The 25,376-nt window shown below is 41.0% G+C and overlaps 1 protein-coding gene across 3 annotated transcripts in view; it reads left to right on the top strand.

Moving 5' to 3' along the window:
• TMEM178B (transmembrane protein 178B) overlaps nt 1–25,376 on the top strand; it is a 382,079-nt gene that overhangs the window by 346,819 nt on the left and 9,884 nt on the right. For 2 of the 3 annotated variants that reach the window (XR_016281497.1, XR_016281498.1), the window contains exon 4: nt 15,756–16,810. Coding sequence is in view for 1 of the 3 variants with exons in the window: in XM_089527884.1 (XP_089384010.1) it covers nt 15,756–16,006 (251 nt within the window). In the remaining 2 variants the exon portion in view is untranslated. Of the gene's footprint in view, nt 1–15,755; nt 24,274–25,376 lie in introns of those variants that run through there. The other variant, XM_089527884.1, reaches the window with a different exon arrangement.

Below are 25,376 nucleotides of genomic sequence, written 5' to 3'. Positions count from 1 at the left end.
GCTTCTACTATTACTAATTTATTAAAATAATTATATCCCACCCTCTATGTAACATTCTCATGAGAGGAGATGGTGGAATATTGCCTTTCCCATTAGACCTAGGCAAAAGCAAACTACTTCAACCATTCCTAGATTATGGGTTCTTCTTTTTTTATAATTTTTTGCCATCCTAGCCACACATGTCCCAGTTTCCATCTATGAAATGTTGGTGGATATGTCATTCTAGGATTGTTTCTCTTATCTGTGTGTCCTAGAAAAGGGGCAAAGAAACATCCCCCAGTTTTGTATTTTTCACTGATAGGTGGAAGAGAAACCGTTCAACAGCTTCTTCATCCAGGATGGCTATAATGGATTATGTAACAGATCATTTAACAAAAACAGGGTAGTTTGTGTTGCCAAAAACACAAGAAAGTGGTGGATAATGTTATTCATTTCTCTCTCTCATGATACCCTCCAGGGAGTAAGGATGTGACAATTGTCCTTATCACATCATACCTTCACAGTAACGGTTTGGTCCCACTTTTGTATCAGTTTTATCCATGACATTATGGTTCTTCTAGTGCTGTTGTGCTCTACAGTCATTTGGAATGTGATTTTTTTTTCATGCTGAAAATAATTGGTTAATGACCCCCTTTTCCATTATGATTCAGTAGCCAATTTGAGTGCAGATGTCTCATTCTACTTCACTGCGAGAACAATCAATTAGTGAGTATGGTGTGGGTGTGGAATGGTTGTCCCTCCTTTGGGGATTCCCAAGGAAATCTTCAGCAGGGAAACCTCAGACTATTTCAAACAGCAGAAGCTGAAATAAATGGGCATTCATAATGTTTACAGTAACAGAGAGATAATGGAAGGAAAGTGAATTCAGCTAACAGCCCAAACCCATTTCATATTTAAGAATGGCTTAAATGCATTTGGTTTGAATATACAGTCGCCCCTCCATTCTCATGGACTTGCGATCCACAGTCTTGAATATTCATAGAGCGGCAACCTCTGTTAATTTCATTCATGCCTATGGGCCTTGAATATAAGCAAGTCTCCATTTTCTGGGGGGGGGGAGCGTCCAGAATGGATCCCCCGCGAAAATGGAGGGTTGACTGTATTCAGCCACATCTAGTTGTGCATAGGAATAGGGTACTCAACTGAAGTCCTGTGCACACATAGCAATGGAGTAAGACCCCTTGGAGTAGGATTGCCAGTGAAAAACAGGGCAGGGCAGTTGTGCAGAGGAGGGAATTTCAGCAGGTGGAAGCTGTGTGCAACAAGCCTTGCCTTGTTTTCCAACTGGCAACCTTGCATTAGGCACATTTTATCTTTGTTAGGAATGCTCCTCATGTACACCAGCAATAGGGAAACATTTTTTCCTGTCAGGGATCCCATTCCTTTAGGGATGACTTGCTTTGGCTACAGGCCAGCATTGGGCAGGGACTATGTCAATAGTACCCAGGAGCATATTTTCTCTCTTTCTTTTCTGACTTAAGACAATGCCAATAAAATGCTGTGGTTTTCTTGGCAAGATTTGTTCAGAAGGGAGGTTGTCATTGCCTTCCTCTGTAGATAAGAGAGTGTGACTTCACCAAGGTGATTCAATGGGTTTCCATGGCTGAGCAGAGATTTGAAATTTGGTCTCTTGCAGGCCTAGTCCTACATTCAAACCACTATACCACACTGAGACTCTCTGTCAAGTCCTTATTCCTCCTTTCTCTTCCTTTCTTGCACTCTTTTCCTGGTAATCCTTTCTTTCTCTTTCCCTCCCTCCCTCTGTTATCCTCTTTCTCTCTTCTCTCACTCTCCATGGGGAATAAGTCACCCTTGCCACACAATCTTTTGCATATATACTGTTTTTAATATTGTAACCTGCCCTGAATACCACTCTTGGGAGAAGGAGGAGGAGGAGAAGGAGGAGGAGGAGGTGCTTTCAAGTCATCATTTGACTTATGGTGACCCCATGAATTTCATGGGGTTTTCAGAAAAGAAATACTCAAAGGTGGTTCATCTTTTAATTTTCTCTCATTCTTGTCCAAACTTTCTTTCCCACTGAGACGCCATTCCTACCAGAGGCCTCAACTGATGGTTTGCACAGAGCTCTCTTTCCATTTTATCTATTTCACCTCTCCCCATGTTTATTTTTCCTTTCCATTCAACCTCTCTTTCTCTCTCTCTGGGCCCCCATCCCTACCAGAAATTAAGCCAAAGACCCTGGGTTGCTCTCCTGTGATGCAGAGAGGTTTGCCTTTAAGGTGACAAGATTGTACAGTTTGTGTTCTCTATGCCTGAGTTATGGATGCATACAATTAAGTGGCAAATGAAGTGTCCCCCTAAAGAAACACATGGATAGCTGCCTCATGCTGAATCTTCTGGGCCCTCTAAGTTAACGTACCTTGAACATTCCAGATGCTAGTGAAAAACAAAGCCTTGCTCCAGGGAATGGCTCAACAAAAGGAATGCTTGAAAATGCTGAATGAGTCAACACGTAGGCATCCCCAAATCTCTGAGATTTTCCTTGCAGAATTATACAGTGGCATGTTGTTGTTGTTACTTTTGTTGTTGTTGTTTACCTTCTAACATTTCTGACATAGGGAAATCCTAAGGCAAACCTATCATGGGGGTTTCTTGGCAAGATTTGTATAGTGGAGATTTGTCATTGCCTTCCCAGAATTTCATAGCATTGAACCATGGCAGTTAAAGTCCTGTCAGCCTGGATTATTTCTGCAGTGTGGAAGCAGCCAAGGTCTTAAATGGAAAATCTAAAAGTCATCAGCTTTACAAAAGACCTGCTCCAGGAGGCAGTGATGAGTATTAGAATTGGTTAGGTGTTTGGATCAACAAAGCTGCTAGCATATTTGGATTCTTCCTGCAGAAACTGACTATGGAGCCTGTCGTGATGAGCTTCTGCACTTTGAAATCTGCCACTACACCACTATCTAAGGTTGACAAATGATGGATTCCTTAAGGACACAAGCAAATCTATCATTTCTTGCCATACTTTGAGATGTTGCTTCTAATCAAAGGAGATGATTTCCAGGATTCCCCACTGCTTAGAGAATTCCTTCTCTACCTGGTATTCAGAGCACCTGAACCTGTTTAGATGGTCTAGAAGAGGAATTACATATGAATTTCCCTTGATAAAGTGTTGGCAATAAGGATAGAAAAGAAGTTTGATGTGTTCACATTTCCCAAGAAACAGGGCTAGCCTGTGACTTTTTTGGTGCTGGAATCCAAGGACAATATGGTATCCCTTCTATTTGATGTACAAAGGCTGACTGGACTGATGATTGAACCATATTTCCTCATTGGCAGTGAAAAAAAAATCCTCCATCACACCCAAGGAGAGCAATTTCTGGCATACTGGACACTACTGGGGAGTACAGGCTGCCACTACTGCCCCACAGCCTTTGTCACATGAGGCTGTTGCCTCATTATCTAATGAAAATGCAGTCCTACCTGCAAATATAACCATCTGAAAAGATATAATTCCAAGTCAAGACTGGCAATGAGATGAAATACACTTTGTCTGGTACACCTAATTGCCATTTTTGGGTATGGCAATATAGAATCATAGAGAAGGAGGAGACCACAAGGGTGATCCAGTCCAACCTCCTACCATGCAAGCATACACAATCAAAGCACTCATGACAGATCACCATCCAGCCTATGTTTTAAAACCTCAAAAGAAAGAAACTTCACCACTCTCTGAGGCAGCACATTCCACTGTCGAACAGGTCTTACAATCAGGAAGTTCATCCTAATGTTTTGGTGGAATCTCTTTTCCTGTAGTTTGCCCTAGTCTCTGGAGCAGCAGAAAGCTGCTTTATCCTCAGTATGATACCCCTTCAAATATTTAAACATGGCAATCGTGTCACATCTTAACCTTCTCTTTTGCATGTTTTGGCAAAGTACAAGCATGCTTAAAACCATATGTACATTTGAAAAATATAGATAACTAAAAATGTCCATGTTTGAACAATATGGAAAACTACTGGGAAAATGTTTACAAAAATCTATGGATTATGAAAGTGTGTCGAATATTGTATACTTTTTTATTATTATTATTACCAACTCTAATTATTCCTGATTTTACTGCTTCCTGTTCTTACATGAAACTCCGAACACCCACCAGCTCTCCAGTTTCTCTGTGCAAGACTAGCTCTGGACTGATTCACAGGAAATGGGGCAAACACGTCACCAGGAAAATATGATTGATCTGGTTTTGGTTCCAGGTCACCAAATAGAATGCGGGAAGCTTTCTTGCAGGCAATCAATAAGTCAAGTTGCGTAAAATATGTATGGATTGTGAAACAACAGAATTGCCACCTTTCATTTCTTCTCCTGGGCAGAGTGGTTTTGTGACTTCATTAGCAGCATGAGAGGCTGGCATTCCACTAGTGCTGCTTTCCCCTGCATAACAATGTGAAGGCTGCTCCTGTAGTGTTTTTGCCTGTTGTGCAGCTATTAAAAGCATGACAAAAGTGGCTACCCTTAGCTTAATCCACTGACAGTTCTTCAGCATTTGACTGCCATGGGAACATTCAGAACCAACTTCAGAAGGGTAAACTTCAAATGCTTCAAATGTTCTTCCTCCCACCCCTCATTCTTCTTTGCTGCTTTTAGACAGATACACAAGTAAGTGTGTGTGCCTGCACACACACAGAGGCAATAAAAAGGATCATATCATGCATAGTACCATACTTTGCACACAGCCACCCAATCAACATCAAATGCTGACTTTCATCACCAGAAGGCACAAGTATATTTACTTTGGTCCAGAGATCTGAGAGGCGAGAGCATGCCATATTATTGACCAAAGCTAACTCAGACTTCATCCATGTTATAATGAGATGTCAGTTGATCCCAATTTTTCAGCTATTAACTGTTTTTTTCCTTTCACATCCTCTTCATTGCTTATTTCACACAGAGACCAAAAAAAAAAAAAAAAAAAGGAATGGAACAGACTGTGGCTGTGGGAGGGCATGCACTTCATATATTTATGTGACATATGGGAATTATATATAGGACGCTCATACGGGGGGTATTCTCTCCATTTATATTCACAGTGTATAGACATTTGTATACACAGACATGTGTAAGATTATCACACTATATGCCATTTTCCTATTATTCCCTGCATCAAGAATGCACAATATATGATCCTGGGTCTGACAACATAATTTCAAAAAGCACCTGCAATTAACAGTTGCAAAATGATCTGAGAAGAATGGTCTGACCCTTTCCTGGCAGCACTCCGATTAGGAAGGAAAAGGGAGAACGGGGGGATAGCAGAAAGAGAGAGAAGTAAAATTAGTTTTATTATTATTATTATTATTATTTTGGTCTTGATCACTACTGGTTTGAGTTCCACTCACCACCAATATGTGGTCCCAGCAAAGAGGGTGTAATCCTTAATAACAACAAGTTTGCCGCCACATCCTACAAAGAAATACTGTAAATCTTGCATATCAAAAATGAATGATCCACCACCAATTCTGCAGTTTTTCTGACCTAGGCTGCTGGTGCAAATGATGGAGTGATATACCCTTCAGCAGTCCAGTTTGGAAGGGAGAGTCCTAATTAATCCTCTGTCCTCTCACTTTTTCAGCTGTCTTTAAAATGTCCCAATTTCTTTCTCTTCTTCCTACTTTCTCCCTTTGTCCTTAGCTTGTTTCAGTTGCTGCAAAGTGAGTCCAAAGCGCAAAGTAGTTTGCACTTGGTTGACTCAGCAAGAGAGAAAAGGAGAGGAGATGGTGGAATCCAGCCCTGCTCAGTCAGCTCAGGCAAAAGCAAACTGCTGCAGCCTTTCCCAGCTTATGAGTTTTTCCTGATTAATACCTCTTGTCTCTTGACAAACTCTGATGTTATTGGCCACGCGTGTCCTAGTTTTCATATGTAAAAGGTTGGAAGATATTACTAACTAGTGGTAACTTGATTAATGGGATCTCTCATACAGAGGACTTCTGATTACTAGCCACTGACTGGAAATTGTGGGGATGGGAATTATTCACTATGGCCTGCTACAGACAGCTAAAATAAAGCTGCCTCGAGTCACAGTGGAGGTATGGTGTTTCAATGATGCATGTCTCCTAAGAGTCCAGAAGTCACACCAAAGCCACGCTCCAGCCTTAAGGACTGGAGCGTGGCTTTGGTGTGACTTCAGGACTCTTAGGACGCATGCATCATTGAAACACCAAACCTCCACTGTGACTCGAAGCAGCTTTATTTTGGCTGTCGGTAACAGGCCTATGTGTGCTTTTATCTGTGAAATGTTTGCGGTTATGGAGGGGCAATCATTCCACCTGCTTCTCCTGTGCCTGTTCCAATGTGAGGACCCCCAGCTTTGGCTCTGGCTCAGATGAGGAGACCCATCCAGATCCATCAGACTAGGATGCTGGAGACAGAAATGAGATGATGATCAAGACTTTTTTCTTCAGTTTGCATGCCTGGCAAGAGTGGATTCCCCTTCTCTTTTCTGAGACAAAGAGAGAGGCAGTGTTTCAGGACATCACCAGAAAGCAGTGGACAACTGTAGCTGGAAATCCAACACTTTTTCAATATAGTTTCACAGAGCTTGCAAGTTTTCAACAAAAAATTGTTGAAAATGGTGATGTAAAAGTTTTATGGGACTTTCAGATTCAAACTGGCAAACAATTACAACATTTTTTTTATTGTAAGCCACCTCGATTGTCTTCTGACAGAGAGGTGGGGTAAAAATAAAACTTTTAATATTTATTATTATTACTAGGTATAATTGTAATTGAGAAAAAGCCTGGATTGTAGAGATGGCAATGCTGAGGGGCAGCAGAACTGAAGAGAAAGAGAGGGAAAATTATGAAATATCAAGATCTATACACTGAGAATTAAGTAACTGTAGGAAAAGAGAACAACCATGTTTCCAGTAATAATAGGTGCTGTGGGAGCAATTGTAAATGGAATGGCAAAACATCTCAATCAAATCATCATAGATAGGTTCACAATAGTACCATTACAAAAAGTGACATTGCTTGGAACGTATTACATTAGATACCTCACTGATTTCTAGATTCTTGGATAGAATCTGAATCACTGAAGGTCCAAAAACTCTATTTGATAACACTTGATGGACTGTCAAACCAACGATAATAAAATAAACACTTTATTCATAGCCAAACAGAAGAACTTCAAATCTGGATGGCAGAAAAAGAGGGCAAGGGGTAAGGGAAGGGGAAACTAACTTTGATAACAAATCGCTTGCTCCCTGGTGTGGATTTAATTGGGCAAAAGGGAAGTTGTATACTGTAAAACTGCTAGCAAAAACAACAGCGACTAGAGGGAAGGGGAAGCACCTGTGAAAGGTCCTTGTCTGGAAGCTGCCTGTGAAAAGTGATCACTTGAATCTTTTGTTGCATGATTGGATTGATTCTTTCCTGTGTGGTGATGGGAGTTACTTTTCCCACACTTCAGTGGAGGCTGAAAATTGATCCAGTCAAGCTACATAACACTCAAGCAACAGCATAAATGTGAGCCCAGGTAAGATGCACTTTCATCCACCATGTAGCTCTGGTCAATTTTCAGGCATCTGAATGAACTCTGGGGAAGGCCAAACCAAGATCTCTAGAGATAGAGGAAATCAATATTGCTTTGGGTTGCTGTCCCCAGTTCAATCAAAGCTTTTTATTGGCTCAGGGAAGACAGACCCACATTGACTGTTTTGTTTGTTTGTTTGTTTTGTTTTGTTTTTGCCATGGGGAGGTGACTCTGACTCTGATTCAGGGCCCCCATCCTGGAAAGTGGCAATTCAAGGGCAAACTGAGCAGTTCCCCCCCACTCTAGGAATTACTCAAAAAATTCTCCTAACAGAGCCATGGAAAGTAAGCCATGTCCTTTTTCAAAATTCCGCTCCTGGATAGTACTGCCAGGTTTAGCAACTGTGGCCATATTGAAAGAGCAGGAATATTAAGTCTAGGGATGTCACTCAGTTTGAAACCTGAGAGGCATGCCACAATAAAATTAAAATGAGCCCATTCAACTTTAAGAATTTTGTTACAGAGTTCTTTTTTTTTTATGGCAATCCTCAAGATAAATACTGAGAAGGTCCGTTTCCAATCAAATGAGTCATGGAACTAACAGGGGAATAAAGGCTCATAAATTCCAGCTGCTAAGTCCCCATGCCAGTGTAAACTTAATCCTCAGCTGCTACTGAGTGAGGAATTTGTTTGATTCTAAACTCTGTTGAGCCTGTGGGCAGCCAACCCTACCATTAGGAAGAATGAGGTGGCTGTCTCAGGCAGTAAGTGCTGGGAGAAGATGGTAAACCATTGTAGAAGAGAGCTGTGTGCCACTGCACCTCCTAAAATGAGACTGGGGATCATGCAGTCCTCCAAATGTCATTGTACTGCAGATCCCCACAGCCAATGGTGAAGAATGATTAACTTTTCAGTCCAACAACATCTGGAGAGCTACATGATACCCAACTCTGCTCTAAGCTAAATGGCCACCTTGAGATGTAGCACAGTGGCCCATGGACCAAATGTGATGGAACTTAGCCCATGGTGGCAGAATGAGACAGCCCTTCTGCTTCACCCATGGACCTCTTATGGTGTCCGACGCTGTCCAATCAGTTTTACTGAATAAACAGTCAACTGTTGGCTTTTGTGCATGGAATGGTGGTGGTTTGAAGTTGTTGTTGTTGTTGTTGTTGTTGTGTGCCTTCAAGTAATTTCTGACTTACGGCAAACCTATCACAGGGTTTTCTTGGCAACTTTTTTCAGAGGAGGTTCGTCATTGCCATCCCTAGAGGCTGAGACAGTTTGACTTTCCCAAGGTCACCAGTGGGTTATGGATAGTGGGGTTTGAACCCTGGTCTCCAGAGTTATAGTCCAACACTCAAACCACCACACCCTGCTGGCTTTTATGGGAGTAGTGCCCTGCCCTCCAAAAAAAGACTGGTGCTGCAGTGGCAGATGAAAAGGAACTGGCAGTTTCAGCGGGAAGCACCTTATAAAGGGTTGCTGAAAATGAGATGGTTCATTTCTACTAAATACTAGAAGGTTCCAAACAATGAACTACACAGACATAAGCTAACCCCATTTGTGTGAGGCACAGAGATCACAAAGAAAAATGTTGTTTTCATCCAAGAAGCTTGATGCATCGAGAGTACAAAGAGCAAGTTGCAAATGGACATTATGACAAATAACACTGGTGATCATGGTAGTGGTGCTAGTAGAAGCTGCAGCAGTTTTGATATCTCAGTAGTCACTCAGTAGTCACTACAGTAGTACCACTGTGCTAACAGCATGCAGTAGAACCACTGCTATGCCTGTGTAACACTCTCTCAGCTGTATCATAGCACACCATTCTATAGCATCCCTCCTACTTCTCCTTCTCTCATCCAGTCATTTTTCACATCATTCTCCATGTGTTCTGTTAATCTCTCCACACATCCTTGGAATCTGTCACATTCCTTGTAATCACACCTATTTCAAAAAAGTAGAATGGAGTATGGCTGGCTGGCTGGCAGACATTCTGAACAGGAGCACAATACTGCAGCATAATTTTGCATTTCCCACTTGTGTGTTGGTTTTGTAATTCAGTATCATAACATGTGACTATCTGCAACATTTCCCTATGTGAATCATTTCCAAACTAAATGGCACATTTCTAGGTCAGAACCGTATATGAATTTAGTTCAGTTTACTTTAAATTAAGTTAACTACAACAAGCCAATCTCAACTTGAAGCAAAGCCATTTTGGTCACGGATTATATTGAACTAGAAATGATCCAAAATGTTTTAAATTGTTTGAAATAGCATCTTTGGTAGACAGAGATGTAATCAACGTTTCAAGTTTCAAAGTTTCACAGAACTTTTCAGAAAAGAAAGGGGGGAGAAGGAAGTTCTGTGAAACTCCTGAACTTGAACATCCTCACTAGGAAAAGTTGGCCTTATCTCTCTGTTCTATAGATAAGCAGTGTTCTCTGGTCCTTAGTATTGTCAGGCTGACAAATTTCAGCAACTCTTATGTTTCCCTTGAAAAGTAAAAGGCAAAGTCAGATTCAGAGATAGTGATCTCCTTTTTAAAAAAAAAAAGATTAGAAATAGGTCTATTATATGTATCCTGCAGAAAGGATGAATGAGTTGTATTGCTGAAAGGTCAAAAAGAGATTGTGTTAAATGACCTCCCCCTTGCTATAGAAGCAGCTGATTTCTTCTCTTTAATCGTGAAGGTCAGTTGAAATTAAAACAGACTCCGCGAGGAAGATGGAGAGGGATGTCTTACTGGCATTATGTTTTTAAATTGTTTGAATTGGATTGTCTAATTTTTTTAAAAAAATGTGTTATATATTGTTTTAGCTGCATTGGGTCTCATATTGAGAGAAAGACAGGATGAAAATAAAATAAAAGTTTGGCGATAGAAAAGTTCAGACCTTGCAAAGGCTCAGCATAAATTTGCATAGGTTTGGTTTTTATTCATCTAATTGAATTCATAACCCATATTTTCATCAAAATGGTTCTCAAGACAGCTAAAAATAATAAAATACAAATTAGAAACAAGCTGTCATTTAAAAGCATATAAATGAACATGATTAAAAGCACAGCAATGAAACTGCTTAGAGGCCTTTCAGAAGCAGACCAATCAACATGCCAAAGGCAGGATTGGATAAAAAGGTCATTGTTTGCCAGTGGAAAAGAGAGTCAGTCTACTTTTCTTTGGTGGGAAATTCAAAAGTCTGGGAGCATTCAACAAGAAGCACCTCTCATGTTTCCATCAGCCTCACAGGAGGATGAGAGAGAGGCCTTCCCAGAAGGTTCTAAAATCTAGGCAGCCTTGTATGGTAGCATTCAATCTTTCAAGTACACTGGCCCAGAATTGCTTTATCGTTCTTTGAATTTGCCTGTTGACTGGGTGCTAGCCTGTGAAACTGTTGTAACAAGGCTGTTGACATGTTTCCACTAACTAGACCCTGTTTAATGGTCTGGCTTCAATATTAGAAAAATATTAGAGATCAGCCAAAGTTTTCAAACACGTTTTGAAGGGAACCCCACAGAGAGTGTGCTAAAGTAGACCAGTCTCTTCATACAAACATAACTTGCACTGCTTGGGGAGCCCTGGGAAGGCAAGTGACCCTGGAGTTTTGCTGGGCTGGCTGTGAAATCACAATGGCAATAGGATGGGTGCATCCCAAAATGCAGAGAACTGAAGTACTTTCTCTGGCCTGTTACAGACTGCCAAAATAAAGCTTCTTCGGGTCTCTTTGGAGGTATGCTATTTAAATGATGCATGGGTCCTAAGATTCCGGAGGTTGCACCAAAGCCACAGTCCATTCCTAAGCACTGGAGGGCAGCTTTGGTGCAGCTTCCGGATTCTTAGGGTGCATGCATCATTTAAACAGCATACCTCCAAAGAGACCCGAAGCAGCTTTATTTTGGCAGTCTGTAACAGGCCTCTGTTTGTGTGTGTTCCTTCAAGTTGCCTGTTGATTTACGGTGACCCTATGAATTTCAGAAGGTTTTTCTTAGGAAAAGAATACTCAGAGGTGGTTTTGCCAGTTCCTTCCTCTGAAATGTGCTTTACAGCACCTGGGTATTCCTTGGTGGTCTCCCATCAATGTACTAACCAGGGCTGACTCTGCTTAGCTTCCAAGATCATATGGGATCTGGTGCCTTTAAACCACTATGGAGTATTTGCACTAGAAATATAATTCTTTGGCTATTTAATCCTTGCATGCAAGGAGAAGTAGTTTCCATTTTTCTCTTGCCACTGTGGGACAAAATTAATATTTCAGCATAGTATTCTCCCCAGAGAATTATGCATGGTTTTTTTGTTGTTGTTTTTTGCACAGGAAGTATGTTTCCTATAGAAGAAGCAGTGTTTTATGTGCAAAACTAGTATTTTCTATGCAGGAAACATGTTTTATTTATTAATAAATAAATAAAAGAAGACTTGAGGTTACGGAAAAGGCACATGCATTTCTGCACAGACTAGTCATTAAGAATGCTTTGGAATGTGTGAATACAAGGATAAAACCACACAAAAATCTCACTTCTGAGTTATTCTCAACAGGTTGTCAGGAAATCCTTTTCTCATCCAGGAAGTGAATAGTAGTAAATATTCTTTTCATCCCTATTGTATACCTAACTGCAAAGGGATCTTTTAGCACTTCTCAGACTAATTGAAAGAGAGCATGAGCCTTTGTAGACTTGCATCTTCTTCCTCAGATGCATGAGGAAGTGGACTCAGGTCTATGAAAGCTCATGCTACCAATTTCTCCCTTTCAGTTAGTCTCAAAGGTATTGCAAGATCCCTCTGCATACTGATTTTCGAGACTAACACAGCTACGTCTTTGAAGTATCCCAAACTGTAGAAGATGACAGCTAGAGGCCATTTTGGCTATCATGATTGTGCATTTCCCAGCTGCCAAATACACAGAGACAGACCCAGAGTTCCTCACATGTTCTCTGCCAAGAATGGATGCAGCCACTTGCTCACTGAAGGCAAAAATCTTGAAATCTTTACCTTTTTCTTAATTATAGCTCCCAGAATCCTGCACTGGTTGGATGATTCTAAGGGCTGTAGTCCAGAAAATTAACTTTTCTGAGCTCTGTGAGAACCAACCCAGCTTCATTCGACAAAAAGAATTTCAGTTGTCTGTTGTGAATCTTAGGTTTTTGTCAGTTAGTTTCTCTCTCCCCCCCCCCCCCCTTAAGAAGTATATTAAATTCTGATCCAGGAGGATTTCTCATCTCACATGGCCCAGGCTCTGCCTTAGCCAATCAGGCTGTTTGTTCTTTCCAAAGCATTTTAATAAATAAATAAGGGCAGATTTAAACTAAACCCTATCTGTCACACACCCGTCTGTTAGCCGATGATGAGGCTACGGTGTGTAATTAAACAATCATTTATATTCTAGGCAAGAGTGTGTTGAACAATAAAGCGCTCTCAAGAGCCTCGTGCTGCTCAGGCGTTTAATCCATGCACAGAAGGAGCTTGCTGCAAAGCTGCTCCAGCAGAATAGACCTTGTCACCATCAAGCAGGGAGGGAGGGGAGCTTTATTCTTCAATAATTTGATAAGACACTGGAATAATTTCAGGAGCTAATAAGAATGCTGCATTTTTTGGACCAAGTCCACATCTTGAGTTGCTTGAATGTCTTTGGCATGCTTTGCCAGGGTGGAGTAGAATGAAATTAATTGGGTAGGTGATATTGGAAGCCTATTGTGGAGGATATACAGGCGTGTTCTGTGTGTATATGTATGTGCTCATGCAACTTGAATCCTCTAGGTAGACCAGAGACTCTGAAACTATTATTAAGGTGGTGGGGCTCCAGATTGGCAGGGAGACCATTATGAATTTTGCCGGCTTGCAAATGTCTTTTTTACAAAAAATGAAAACATAGATAATGGCTGAAATCCTGTCAGTTGCAATGTCCTAAATTAGACTTAGGACATTGTAACTATTTTGTATACTCATTCCTGATAATAGCATTATTACCACAACCACACATGACCCTGAAACCCACCTTAAAAGTCCAGAGTGGCAGAGGTCTCTGCTGGTGCGGGGGGGGGGGGGGGCAGCAGTGCTTCAGGATGACCTGATCAGACCTTCATTTCAGTGAGTAACACTGCAATTTAGAGTTGCAACAGGTCCCCACAGGGGTTTGGGAGTTGTATTCCAACAACTTCTACAAGGCCTAGTAGATGCCTTGATCTCTTCTGTTCTATTTCTTTTTCCTCTAAAAAAAGGCATGTCCCAGAACAGCTTTGCCTAACCATATGCCCTCTAAATGTGTTGGACTGCAGTCCTCACTATATCCAGCTGGCATAGCCAGCATTCATGCTGGCTGAGGATGATAGAAGTTTACCATGCTTGGGGGATACCCAGTTAGGGATGGCTGCCTATTATCTTTAAATTAATGCAGAAGCTGACAAAAAGATGGTAGAATTCTGTGGCTCTCAGCTTTGATTGCCCTAGTCTTTACGATGGTACAAAACACACTGCAGAAATAATCCAGTTTGAGACCACTTTAAATGCTCTATCTTGGTGCTAGGGAATCCTGAGAATTGTAGTTTATTGTGGCACCATAGCTCTCATACACAGAAGTCTAAATGTCTCACAAAACTACAGTTTTGTGTTTTGGGCTTATATGTATACTATAAAAAGTTTTAGACCATACTGTCACCCTGAACACAGACTTGTTTGATTTTGAAAGTGGAACAATGACAGCCTTGGATAAGAGACTGGTGGGGATAGGTCCAAGAAGAATTGGTAAAACCCTGGAAAACTACTGCCTGTCAGAGCTGATGATAGATGACTCAATAGACTATCAGTCTGACTCAGTATGAATTCAAAGGCATGGCTGTGTTAGCCTGGAAAATTAGTATGCAAAGGGATCTCGTAGCACCTTTGAGACTAGCTGAAAGAAGCTAGTAGCATGAGCTTTCATAGACTTGAATCTACTTCCTCAGATCTGAAACTTTCAATAGTATACAGATCTGAGGAAGTGGACTCAAGTCTACAGAAGCTCATGCTACCAGTTTCTTTCAGTTAGTCTCAAAGGTGCTACAAGATCCCTTTGCACTCAGTGTAGGGTAGCTCCCTATAGTCCTAATCTAATATGTGACTGTCCACATAGACTGAGAGATGATGTGAAATGATGGGTGAAAGACTTAGAAAGGACTTATCTATTCTGCTGCAGCCTTTCAATACCAGTTAGCAGAGTAACAAAACTTATATTTAGGGTGGGTAGAAGAAGTGTAGGAAAATGAATGTGAAGTACTTTGAGCATCCAGAGCTACTAAACTGATGCTGAGTATTCTCCTTATTATTGGTTAGCTCATGCTTTATAGTGAGAAGTGCACCAGTTTAAAGATCCTCATTACTTCACACTGTGCATCTAATAAGTGTAGACTGTAATAAGACTGGGTGATCAATCCACTCTGAGATACAAACAAGAAGGAAACAAGAATAGTGGCAGAAGAACTTATTTCACTTCAAATGACATTGAGTTGAGGCAAAATTTGCAAAAAATCATACCAAGATTTTTGGTTACAAGAAGAAACAATTCTGCCCACTAACCTGAACTGTGGAACAGAGTTTAGATGAACTTTATTGCTTTCCCAATGTCATATTTAGTAAAGCAAGGCTTCAGTGCAGTCACCCCGCTTCTATCTGAGCAAAGAACAGAGTGAAAATAACTGAACTGAATAAGGGATTTAAGACTTATTGTTAGTGCCTTCCACCCTGATGTTGAAAAACCAATATCGCTGCATGAAGCACATCCGTCCTATTAAAAAGCTATGAAGACAATGTTTTACAGATAAGACATAAATTTATTTTTTCCCAAATTGATAAAAACATTAAATAAATTGTTTTTAAAAGTTTACTTTTATTTATGAAATACATATGTTTGTTTAACTGTAAAGTGCTAGATTGATTGTTTTACATTTGCAGTAGAATAGTAGACCTAAAGTATTTAAAATAAAGAGATGAAATTCACTCTGTAGAACTGCTGCTCAACTTTGTTAATTAGAAACACTGAAATTTGAAATCTGCTTCATACTTTGCCATTTTTTGCCATTTTTTTCCAGTACAGGTGTTTTGTTGCAAAGCAATTGCAAAAATTTGGCATAGGTTTGGAGGGGATAGTTAACACAGTTCTGCTGGTTCTGGCATTGTCTTTTCTTTATCTGTTTCTCCAGCTGTGAAGCGGTGGTTTTTAAAAGTCTAACCTCTTTTTATTGTTCTCTCCTCCCCCTGCCTCTTTGTCCCCTTTTCTTTTCCTCCAGGAACCTTCTGCATCATTTCACTGTGCACATGCGTGGCTGGAATCAACTTTGAGCTCTCCCGATACCCACGGTACCTGTACGGACTTCCCGACGACATCAGCCACGGCTATGGATGGTCAATGTTTTGTGCCTGGGGGGGCCTGGGTCTCACTTTGATCTCTGGCTTCTTCTGCACCTTGGCCCCCTCTGTGCAACCTGTCCCCAGGACCAACTGCCCTAAAACCAGACCTGAGAATGGGACAGTGTGCTAAAACAAACACAAACAAACCTATAAATATACATATTATAAATATTATATATATATAAATACATAAACATATATTATATATAGATCTCAAACAGATGCCAGTGCCAAGGTAGAGTGGAGTCTAATATGGCGCCTACATCTTCTCTACAGACTTTGTATTGCTCTTGCTCTTTCTTCTGGAGGTGGGAATAGCTGCTCTGCAACATCGCGCTTCCATCTAGTTCTTTAAAAAAAAAAGTCTTCAGCATCCCAGTTCAAAGTCCAGTGAACATATTGTTGCATCTGTCTACTGCCAGTTGTCAGGGGTTGTGGTAGGGATGGGGAGGGGGAAATGGATGTCTTGGGGTGTGTGTGATACTACTGAGTCTGTACAGGAAGCTTGAAACAAAAGCGCAATTTTGTCTGCTACAAATTGGGGAAATACAAACTGAAAATAAACGAAAACATTCAAGTTACCTCTCTGAAATGTAACCTCTTGAAGGCCATCTTCAGAATCCCCCTTCCTGCACACTCTCTTCTTTTAAAAAAACAAAACACAACATACCACAAATCTTGCCTGTTCTTTCTCTCTTTGTCTCTCTTGAATTACCAACAAAAGGGAATGAAATAGAACATTAAGAAAGGTTTCCCCTTCCATTGCTAAACTTTAAGGGAGGGGATCCAGAATTCTACAGAATATAACTGCAAATGAAGATGCTTCAGTGGATCCTGTTTTCAACTTCTGACTGCCTTACATCCAGGCTGACCAAGGAGGCTGAACTGCTGACCGAAACCCAGGCGAGAGCCCCACCAAAATGCTGTGATACATGTGTGTATAACTCCCCCTTCCATTCCCTTTTTTCTTTTTAAAAGGAAATCAGTTCAAACATTGATGTGTGATCATCTACCAAACCATTCTCACCATGTTAGTGACTGAAGGCATCAAGGCCTGTACATTTATGAAGGAAAGGGTCTGTTGTGTGATGGCAAGTCTCATAGGCCGGATTTTGTTCTTCTCGTGTGCGTGTGTGCGTGTGTCACTATGGATCACCAGGAAATGCTATTATTCTGTGCAGAAGGCATTGTGGATGGGAAAAGTGGCCTTTGTGGTCTGTTGCTCTTGCTTGAGTGACTGTGCAAGAGGTGTTTGGAGGGTTGTGTTGTTGTTGTCATTGTTGTTGCTGCTATTTATTTATTTATTTTTGTTAGTTATAGACAACAGAGTAAAAAGCCATTGTAGAGGAGAGGAACTCAGGATGAAGTGTTGCTAATAAGGGATAAAAAGTAGTGTCTCTAGTTATATCCATGTTCACCAAAAATAAGCTGCCTCATATTTGGTCATCAAAAGCTGTCCTTTTTCACTAGGGATCTCCTTGTGTTTGAGAGAAAAGGTCTCCTCCACATATATAAAGCTGTAAGAGTTAGAGGCAAAGAATGGAAATCCATTTTGCATAAACTCAAATCTTTTATGACATGATTGTGACTATAACTGAAGCACTCTCACTCTCTCCCTCCCTCCGTCTGTTTCTTCCCCTTTCTTTACTCATTCTTCATAAGTCTGCTGCTTAGAAAACATAAAAAGCAATATGTCACCCCAAAAAATAAAAATATGCCCTATAGTCTGAATAATCCCTATGTAGATTGACAGACTGAGAAAAAGACAGAAATGCTTAATGCAGTAGTCATGCACTCTCCACAATACTGGCTTGTGGAGAAGGGCATCAAATACTGTATAACAATGCTGGATGGTTACATGCAAGGAGGCACATATACGAGGACTCATTTTTAATATTCCAGTTCACATAAAGTGCAAGGAACAATAATTAGAAAATAAGCCCCATTATTTAAAAAAAATAACAAAGGCAGATGACATAGCAACATGTCTTTTCCAAACATTTGGTACCAATAGCAATTTAGTGGTCATGTCACCTTTCCCAGACCTCTCTGAACCTGCTGATAAATCGCATAATACTCAGTGTGTGGTGCTTTCAATTTCAGGATTGATATGGAAGAATTTTAATTTTCTCCTCTCACATTAAAAACATAGTTTGGAAACCTAACAAAATCTATTTTTTTAAAAAAAACACACACACTTAAAAAACAATAAGAAATTGCTGTCCCACCCAATTGAAGGATTATCCCTCACTCTCAAGCTGTCCCTTCACTAGTTTGTGCCAATCCAAATCTTGCTCAGCCATGATGACAAATATAAAGGTTACTAGAAAACTGGTCACAAAAGAGGGAGGAAGGGAGCAATTGAACCCACTGCTTAATTAATTTTAGGATGCATAAATCGAACTGTCACCGATGCCTCAGTTCTTTTTCTTCTTGTAAATCATCACAGGAGCCTTATTCATTTTCATGCAGAGACTATCAAAGGCATAGTATTGTTTTTAAAAAAAACATGGCCATTTAACAAATACAAACAAAAATCCATCAGTGATACCTTTATTGGCCAACCGAAATGCATAATATACTTGTTGCAAGCTTTCGAAGCTCCTTGGGCTTCTTCATCAAGAAAGATGTTACAAACCAAACAGGAGGGAAAAAACAATTGGAGATGTTAGTCAGATGCCTACATGTTGTTTCAGTCCTTAGTTAAGATGTTATGCTGGGGAGAATATCTTTTGCAGGCTGGCTCCTCCCTCTTCTGGCCATACAGCAATAGGGAGATTTTCAAAGTCCAGGAAGTTTAAAGTCCATTTGCATCTCAACAGGGATCCCTCTTTTGCAATCCAATATGTCTTCATTCCAGTGAGGTCACAGCAGGGACGTAGCTGGGGGGGGGTTCTTGGGGTCCGGACCCCCCCACACACTTCCATTAGAAAAATGAATGGTGTGTGCTGCTGCACTGCCACACTCAAGCCCCATTATAATGGTGGCACTTAATCTGGAACCCCCCCCCCCTTCCTAAAATCCTAGCTACGTCCCTGGTCATAGGCCTCTTTGTCAGCAGAGAACAATGGATTCCTCAAGAAGTCTCCGTGTTTTTGCATCAATAATGCAAAAGACAGAAGGCTAAGTATGCAGCTGCAAGTGAATAAACTGGCATATGCTTGTCTCAGTATTGGGAGCTACAGGAGAGACTGAAGCAAGATATCTACCATGGGTGTGAATCATGCATGTATCCTTCATTGCTTCCATTAAAAAAAAATCAGTCAAAAAGAAGGATCACTACTTTTTAAATAATCCAGAAACAGCTATTCTTTTTAAAAGCAAGATATAAGGCATTTCTAGATTTGGAAAAAAAAATGTGGCCTGTGGCAGGTTTTGGGGAGGCAAAATTGCTCCCAGGCATTGCTGTCTACTGATGTAGAAGAATTTCTCAAGGAGGCATTGGTCCTCCAAGAGGGCATTGGCCCATCACCAATGTTGGAGTAAGATTCAAATGCCCATCTGAACACTTTCTTAGGAATGGAGGGATGGCAGCATTTTGTCATTCACTTTACAAAGGAAAAGAAGACTTCTGGTTCTTTTATATAGTCCCCTAAAGATCCTGGATGGTTAGTAAATAAAGATCCTGGATGGCGTTCACTGTCGCAGATATAGATGCATAACCTATACATCTGTAATTATACCATACTCACAGTCCCTATGCAGCCATGATCATGGCACTATTGGACTGATTTTAACTGCCCTCCAAAATCTACTTTATCCAGCAGCAGCTGTTCTGAGAGGAGGAGGTCTAGGTTGTGTTTAGGACATGGGGAATTGACATTTTCACCACTAACCCTCCCACCAGCGAGTGAGGCTATGACAAGTAGAAGCAGGATTCCTCTTGCAAGTCCTCATCACTGTCTTACCTGCTAGTGGAAGATGGGTGGAAATGTCATGCCCTCCATGCCCTGACTGCCACCAAAATAGACCTCCTTCTCTTGGAGCAGTATAGTATGGTATATTTAACTAAGTAGCTGGTAGAGAATTCCAGCCCATCCTGAGATGTGTCTTCTTCTTTTCTGAGGATTCTACTGGATGCTCTCCAATTTTTTTCTTTTTCTTTTCGTCATTCACCTCCGGCAGCAGCTTGTCTCGACAGACAAAACAAAAGAAAACAAAGGGAAACAAACGGAAACTGCTTGGCAATACTTTAAACATAATTTTGCTACATCATTTCCCCTTGTCAGAAGGTCTCATCCAGCAAGAATATAACTACACTACAGAGGAATGTGGAGCTGGTTTCATCTAGCTCACAGCATAAAGCTACACTTTCATTAGACAGATGTTGTGTGGTAGTGGAGAGTGCACAGGGAAAAGGTTGGAATCCTCCACAACAAGCCGTTAGATTTAGAATGTCTTCTGTTTGGATGAGCTGAATTATTTATAACTCCTGGGAGCTGAAAGGAAACTCAGACACCTAATTTGAACCATTATTATTTTTACAGAGTAATTTCCAAACACTTTAGTGTCTTCCTTTATAGATTTCTCATTTGATCTTCCACAAATTTTTTGCTCCCTCTTCTGATATAAAATAGTAAAAACTAGGGGACCTTTACTATTTTTCCTCTCTTTGGTGATTTCAGTTTCTCTGTTGTAAAGTCTAATGTGGCATCTATAATATAGAGCATTTTGAAGAGTAACTTTTCCATCCTTGGTTCCAACCTCTGAAACTCACACATGTGTGTGCACACAGACACACCCACCCACCCCCCACAAACAGCTTAATGCAGAATTCATGTGATACTGTAAAATCCATTGTTTGCAATGCTTTTCTTGAATGAGACAGACATGTTGTAGAGCAGGCAAAACATGCACTTAATTTCCATCTAGTGAAAGCAATTCAGGCCCAGAAAACCCCTTAGGGTTGCCTAAAGCACATAACAACAACAGCACTCTTAAGTCCAGTTACAGGACAGTCAGCATTAAACCCAGCGGTGCACATTTCTGATTGCAAATTCAACTTATGAAAGACACAGAACTGTAACAAACGCTGGTGGGAGGGTTGGTGGTGAAAATGTCAATCCTCCATGCCCTAAACACAACCTTGTACCAGCTACTAATTTTAAACTGCTGGAATGAAGTAGGAACTCCACTAAGGAAAAATATATCCAGCCTTTGCTTGCCTGAAGGCTTCATTCCCTGATTTTCTGTAAGCAAATCTGGCACAGAGTTAGATAGACTGAAATAAAACTGGAAAATGTTATTACCTCATTTATAGGCTGGTCAGGGAATGGAGTGTCTGTCAATTTTCCCCTCTACTTCAACTTTCCCCCTCCACTTCAATTTTGCAATGGTGGTGAGTGATTTCCGTGTCAGTGAGATAGTATATCAATCCTGGGTTTTAGTCTGAACTTGAAAGGTAGGTAAATCAGGTTCAGCACATTGGATAGCTCCTTTCAATTCTGGTTGTACTTGGAATGGATTCACTGTCCCACTGACATGGGAGCAATCACCCACCATCACTGTATGCAGCACACCTCTTGCACCTCTCTTTCTCTTTCTCCCCACTTTGCTGCATTAGATTTGGGACTCTCTGTTTTGCCTCTGGATAGCTTCTGCCCTCCTGTACTCCCTGAAAAATATCAGTAACAAAATGCAAATTTCCTTTCGTGGAAAGTACAGCATTAGGCCTTTGCCTAGTGTTATGATCTCCTAAGGACAGTTGTGACAAGTTTCTACATTAACTAGGGTAACATAATGGCAAATCTGGTTCAAAACTCTCTTTGTGTGTGTGTGCTTGCGCGTGCGCGCATGCTTACACAGATGTATATATGTAAATTTTTGAATAATGGATTTTGTGGTTTATGAGAATAGCTGAAGCTCTCATCTGCCCCTTTGCATTATTAGCCTTCCCAACTCAATACCCTCCAGCTGTGTCACACAATATCCTGAATCCAATTGTTAATCTCAGCTAAAGTATAACCATTGAATCAATGGGATTTATCTATTTGTTGCCTCACCATTAAATAATTGATCCAATGGGTCTACTCTAATTGGGGTTAACCAACAGGATTCTAGTCAACCACGCTCCCCATTCAATATAGCCATGCTGGGTCTGTATGGTGGGAATTACATTCCAAAACATAGGTCTAATACCAGGTTGTGGAAGTCTGCCTTCATCAACTGGTGAAGTGTTTTCTTAGATAAAGAGTGGGCATGGGTGACCTGCGGGCCCCTAATTGTGGTTAGACTGCAATAACTGATATAATCCCTCACCTCTGGACATTCTTACTGATGGGATTTGCAGTCCAGAAACATCTAGAGGGCCAGATACTCTGCACTCCTGCCTTAAGTGGTTACTTAGTTTTTCACATCATGAATGGAACATTGTTGCACATCAATGCCCAGACTATTTCTGGTGTGTGTGTGTGTGAGAGAGAGAGAGAGAGAGAATGAGAGAGAGAGACGGCTAAGCATATCTGAATGAAGATAACAGTTTCTCTGGACTAAGTGGCACAGACAGATGATTTATCATTTGAGAATTTCCTGCGTTATGATGTGTGCATCGAAGCCTTTTAGCAACACCACTTGCCCTGAATGTCAATTTCATAGGGCATGGCTGTGGTGCTAGCTGGGTTTATTCTGTATGTGACTGATGAATACTGACTGATCAATTAATGATTTCATCAGCAAGCATACTCCAGCCATACAAACAATGGCCAAGATCATGCATTGTCATCATAACAATAATGATGGAGCACCATCATTTTACTTTCTTAGATAAGGCTACAGGTGATGATGTAGTTACAACTAATTATACTCCCCCCAACTAACCTTTGGAGCTTGGAAGTGCTCTCACTGAATAATTTCTCAGTGTCCAGATATCAGGGAATTGGGAAAAGATGTCCATGGTGCTCTCCTGATCATGGGGTGTCCTAAAAACAGGCAGCTGGAGAGACCCCTTTGGGGTCCTGCCACAACTGTTTGTCCCAGGACACCCAGCACTCTGATCTCCAGCGCCTTAGGAACACTTTGGTAGGGGCACTGCCAGGCAGCAAAGGTGGTTTTGCAGGGTCATGTCCAGTCATTCATTATAGAAAACTCAAATCCCTAGCAGTTAGGCTATATACTGAACAAAATGCCAGCTGGCAATAGCAAAGCCCTCCATACCCTCCTGAACTATGCATACATCCACTAGAAGATCTTTATGCTCTGCTAGCATCAAATAAGATCTTGAGCATACTCTCATTTATAGTGAACTCTTTTACCTGGACTTGGCCCAATTACAGCTTCATCTAATGCAGATATGTTGCATCTTTAGTGTCTGATGAAGAGCAGTCATGTCCCAAACCTGGAAGTGTAACTTTTTAGATTACATTGCCCAGATGTTACTGGCCATGCTGAAAAGCATAATCCCAAAAAGTGCTTGTCCCAAGATCTAATCATGTCTGCCTTGCATGAATTAGATGCAACAAAGAAAATGGGTGAACCTCAAAAAATTTCCCATGCAAATTTACCCTAACATTCAGTGTTACTGTGCACCCCAGCTCATTTTCAGCTCAGTTCCTCTTCCCTCCCTCCCTTCCTCCCTCTGTCTCTTTCTCATGAAAATGTTTGATATAAATAGAAAACCTTCTATTCCATGAATTCCATTTTCATATCAGCGCCTTCCATGTGTGACTGTTTTGGGATCCAGATGCCTGTAAAAAAAATGTACAAACTTAAAATTGTGAACTGAAGGGGAGGGGAGGGGAGGGGAGGGGGGATTCAATTGTCAAGTGAATTCAAAGAGGCAGCATTCATTGGGTTTTTTTCCTAAGGAATTTACCAAGACCACCCTTGATGCTGCCTTCCTGGTTCTCCCCCATTCTCAGAGGGGCAAGGGAAATGGAACGCATCAAAGCCTCTATCGTTGTTCCTATTACTGTAGAAGTCACCGGTTCTCAAGCGAAACTGTTTGCATGTATTGCTGTCAAAAGAAAAAAAATAAGAAAAAAACCTGTCTGAAAGGCTTGTAAGGTCTCTGTGTCATAATAAAGTCAATGTCATAAAAGTTTATTGGGGAGAAAGTGAGGAGAGGTGAAGTGGTTCTTTCCAACAAATTGTTTTACTATCCTGTTCCTAGCAGCACCTCCAAGCATCTGCTCTTGTTGGGTTATCCTTCATCAGCTGCATTGACCTTGGCCAAGATGTATGCTTGCCAAAAGGGTTCTGTGGTGGTTTATTTTCCTGGCAAGTGACATTATGATATCGCCTGACTAAGCAACAACAAATGGGAAGCTGTATATATTTTTAACATGGTTTGAGTCTCCTCTACTCGGCACAATCCAATAGTTATAACCAACTATAAGCCAAATACTTCCATTCCAGGAACAGCATGGACAGTGGCCCGTTAATCTTGTACCTTTTTCTCATTCCCCCCAGCTTGGAAAAGCTCCTTTCTTGGAATTCAAACAGAGAATCCCCAACCAGTGATCATGCTAGATTCTGGGAGAGGTGGGCTTACAAGGATTTTTCCAAGCACTGTGCCATGCCACTGCAGAACTGCATGAATGCAGACACCATGAAAGGAGGAATCACGCAGAAAGAATTCTACAAATTTCATCCCCCAATCTAGTTTTCTTCTTCCTATGTGATTTCATTTCTCCCATGTAATTTCTATACTTCTGCATTAGTGGAGAGGTGTGAGTTGGAGTTACAGAGGAACTACAACCATACTGTTCCCAAATCCAAGAGTGAGCTATGAATCCCACTACTAGCAATAGGACATAAGGCCTGGCAGAATCAAATGGTATAACTCCTGGACTGTCCCACTTCACAGGTTTCCATATTTGAATGCTCCTCCTTGTGGAGAAAGGTCTCCCTTGCACATAGAAACATAAGGAGGAGGCCAAACCTTTTCCCCCTGATATGCTCACTTTCTGTGAGCTAAGAGTTTTATTTTGAAATATGCATCATGAAACACATTTACACACATATTCTGCAGCCTAATGTGGTACAGCATCAAATCAAATGTTCCCACTTTATATTTCTGAATATCAGCATGGCCTATTAGTAATGACTAAATCTAACTCAGCAGAGAATAGTAGTTCTTCTTTGCAATTTTTCTCTGGCACTGCCTGTGCCCTATCAACCTATAGTGCTACCTGATAGGCAACTCTTGTGGATTGACACAGATATCATTTTTGCAAAATTCATTGGACAGAGTAGAATGTGATTATCTCAACAGAAACTTGAGAATCCAGCCAGTTCCCACAGAAATGTGGAGAAACTGCATGGAGCTGCAACCTAATATATGGTCCATCCATCTTTTCTGCTCTGAGAATTCTGCTACCAGTACTCATTTTGAAATAATTCTCATGATCTTCAGTCATGACTGGCTAATGTGAACCTGTTTATCTATGTTGGAACAATATATTCTTGAAAGCAAATACAATAGGCCTTTGGTATCCTCTGGGTTTACCAAGGACACCCCCCCCCCCCCCGCCATGGATACCAAAATCCATGGATGTTCAAGT

Source organism: Sceloporus occidentalis, unplaced genomic scaffold, assembly GCF_023333645.1.
Source record: "Sceloporus occidentalis isolate IW3139 unplaced genomic scaffold, rSceOcc1.0.p SCAF_5, whole genome shotgun sequence".
Classification (NCBI taxonomy): Eukaryota; Metazoa; Chordata; class Lepidosauria; order Squamata; family Phrynosomatidae; genus Sceloporus; species Sceloporus occidentalis.
The sequence above is the reverse complement of the archived record's forward strand: the minus strand, read 5'-3'. Positions and strand labels throughout refer to the sequence as shown.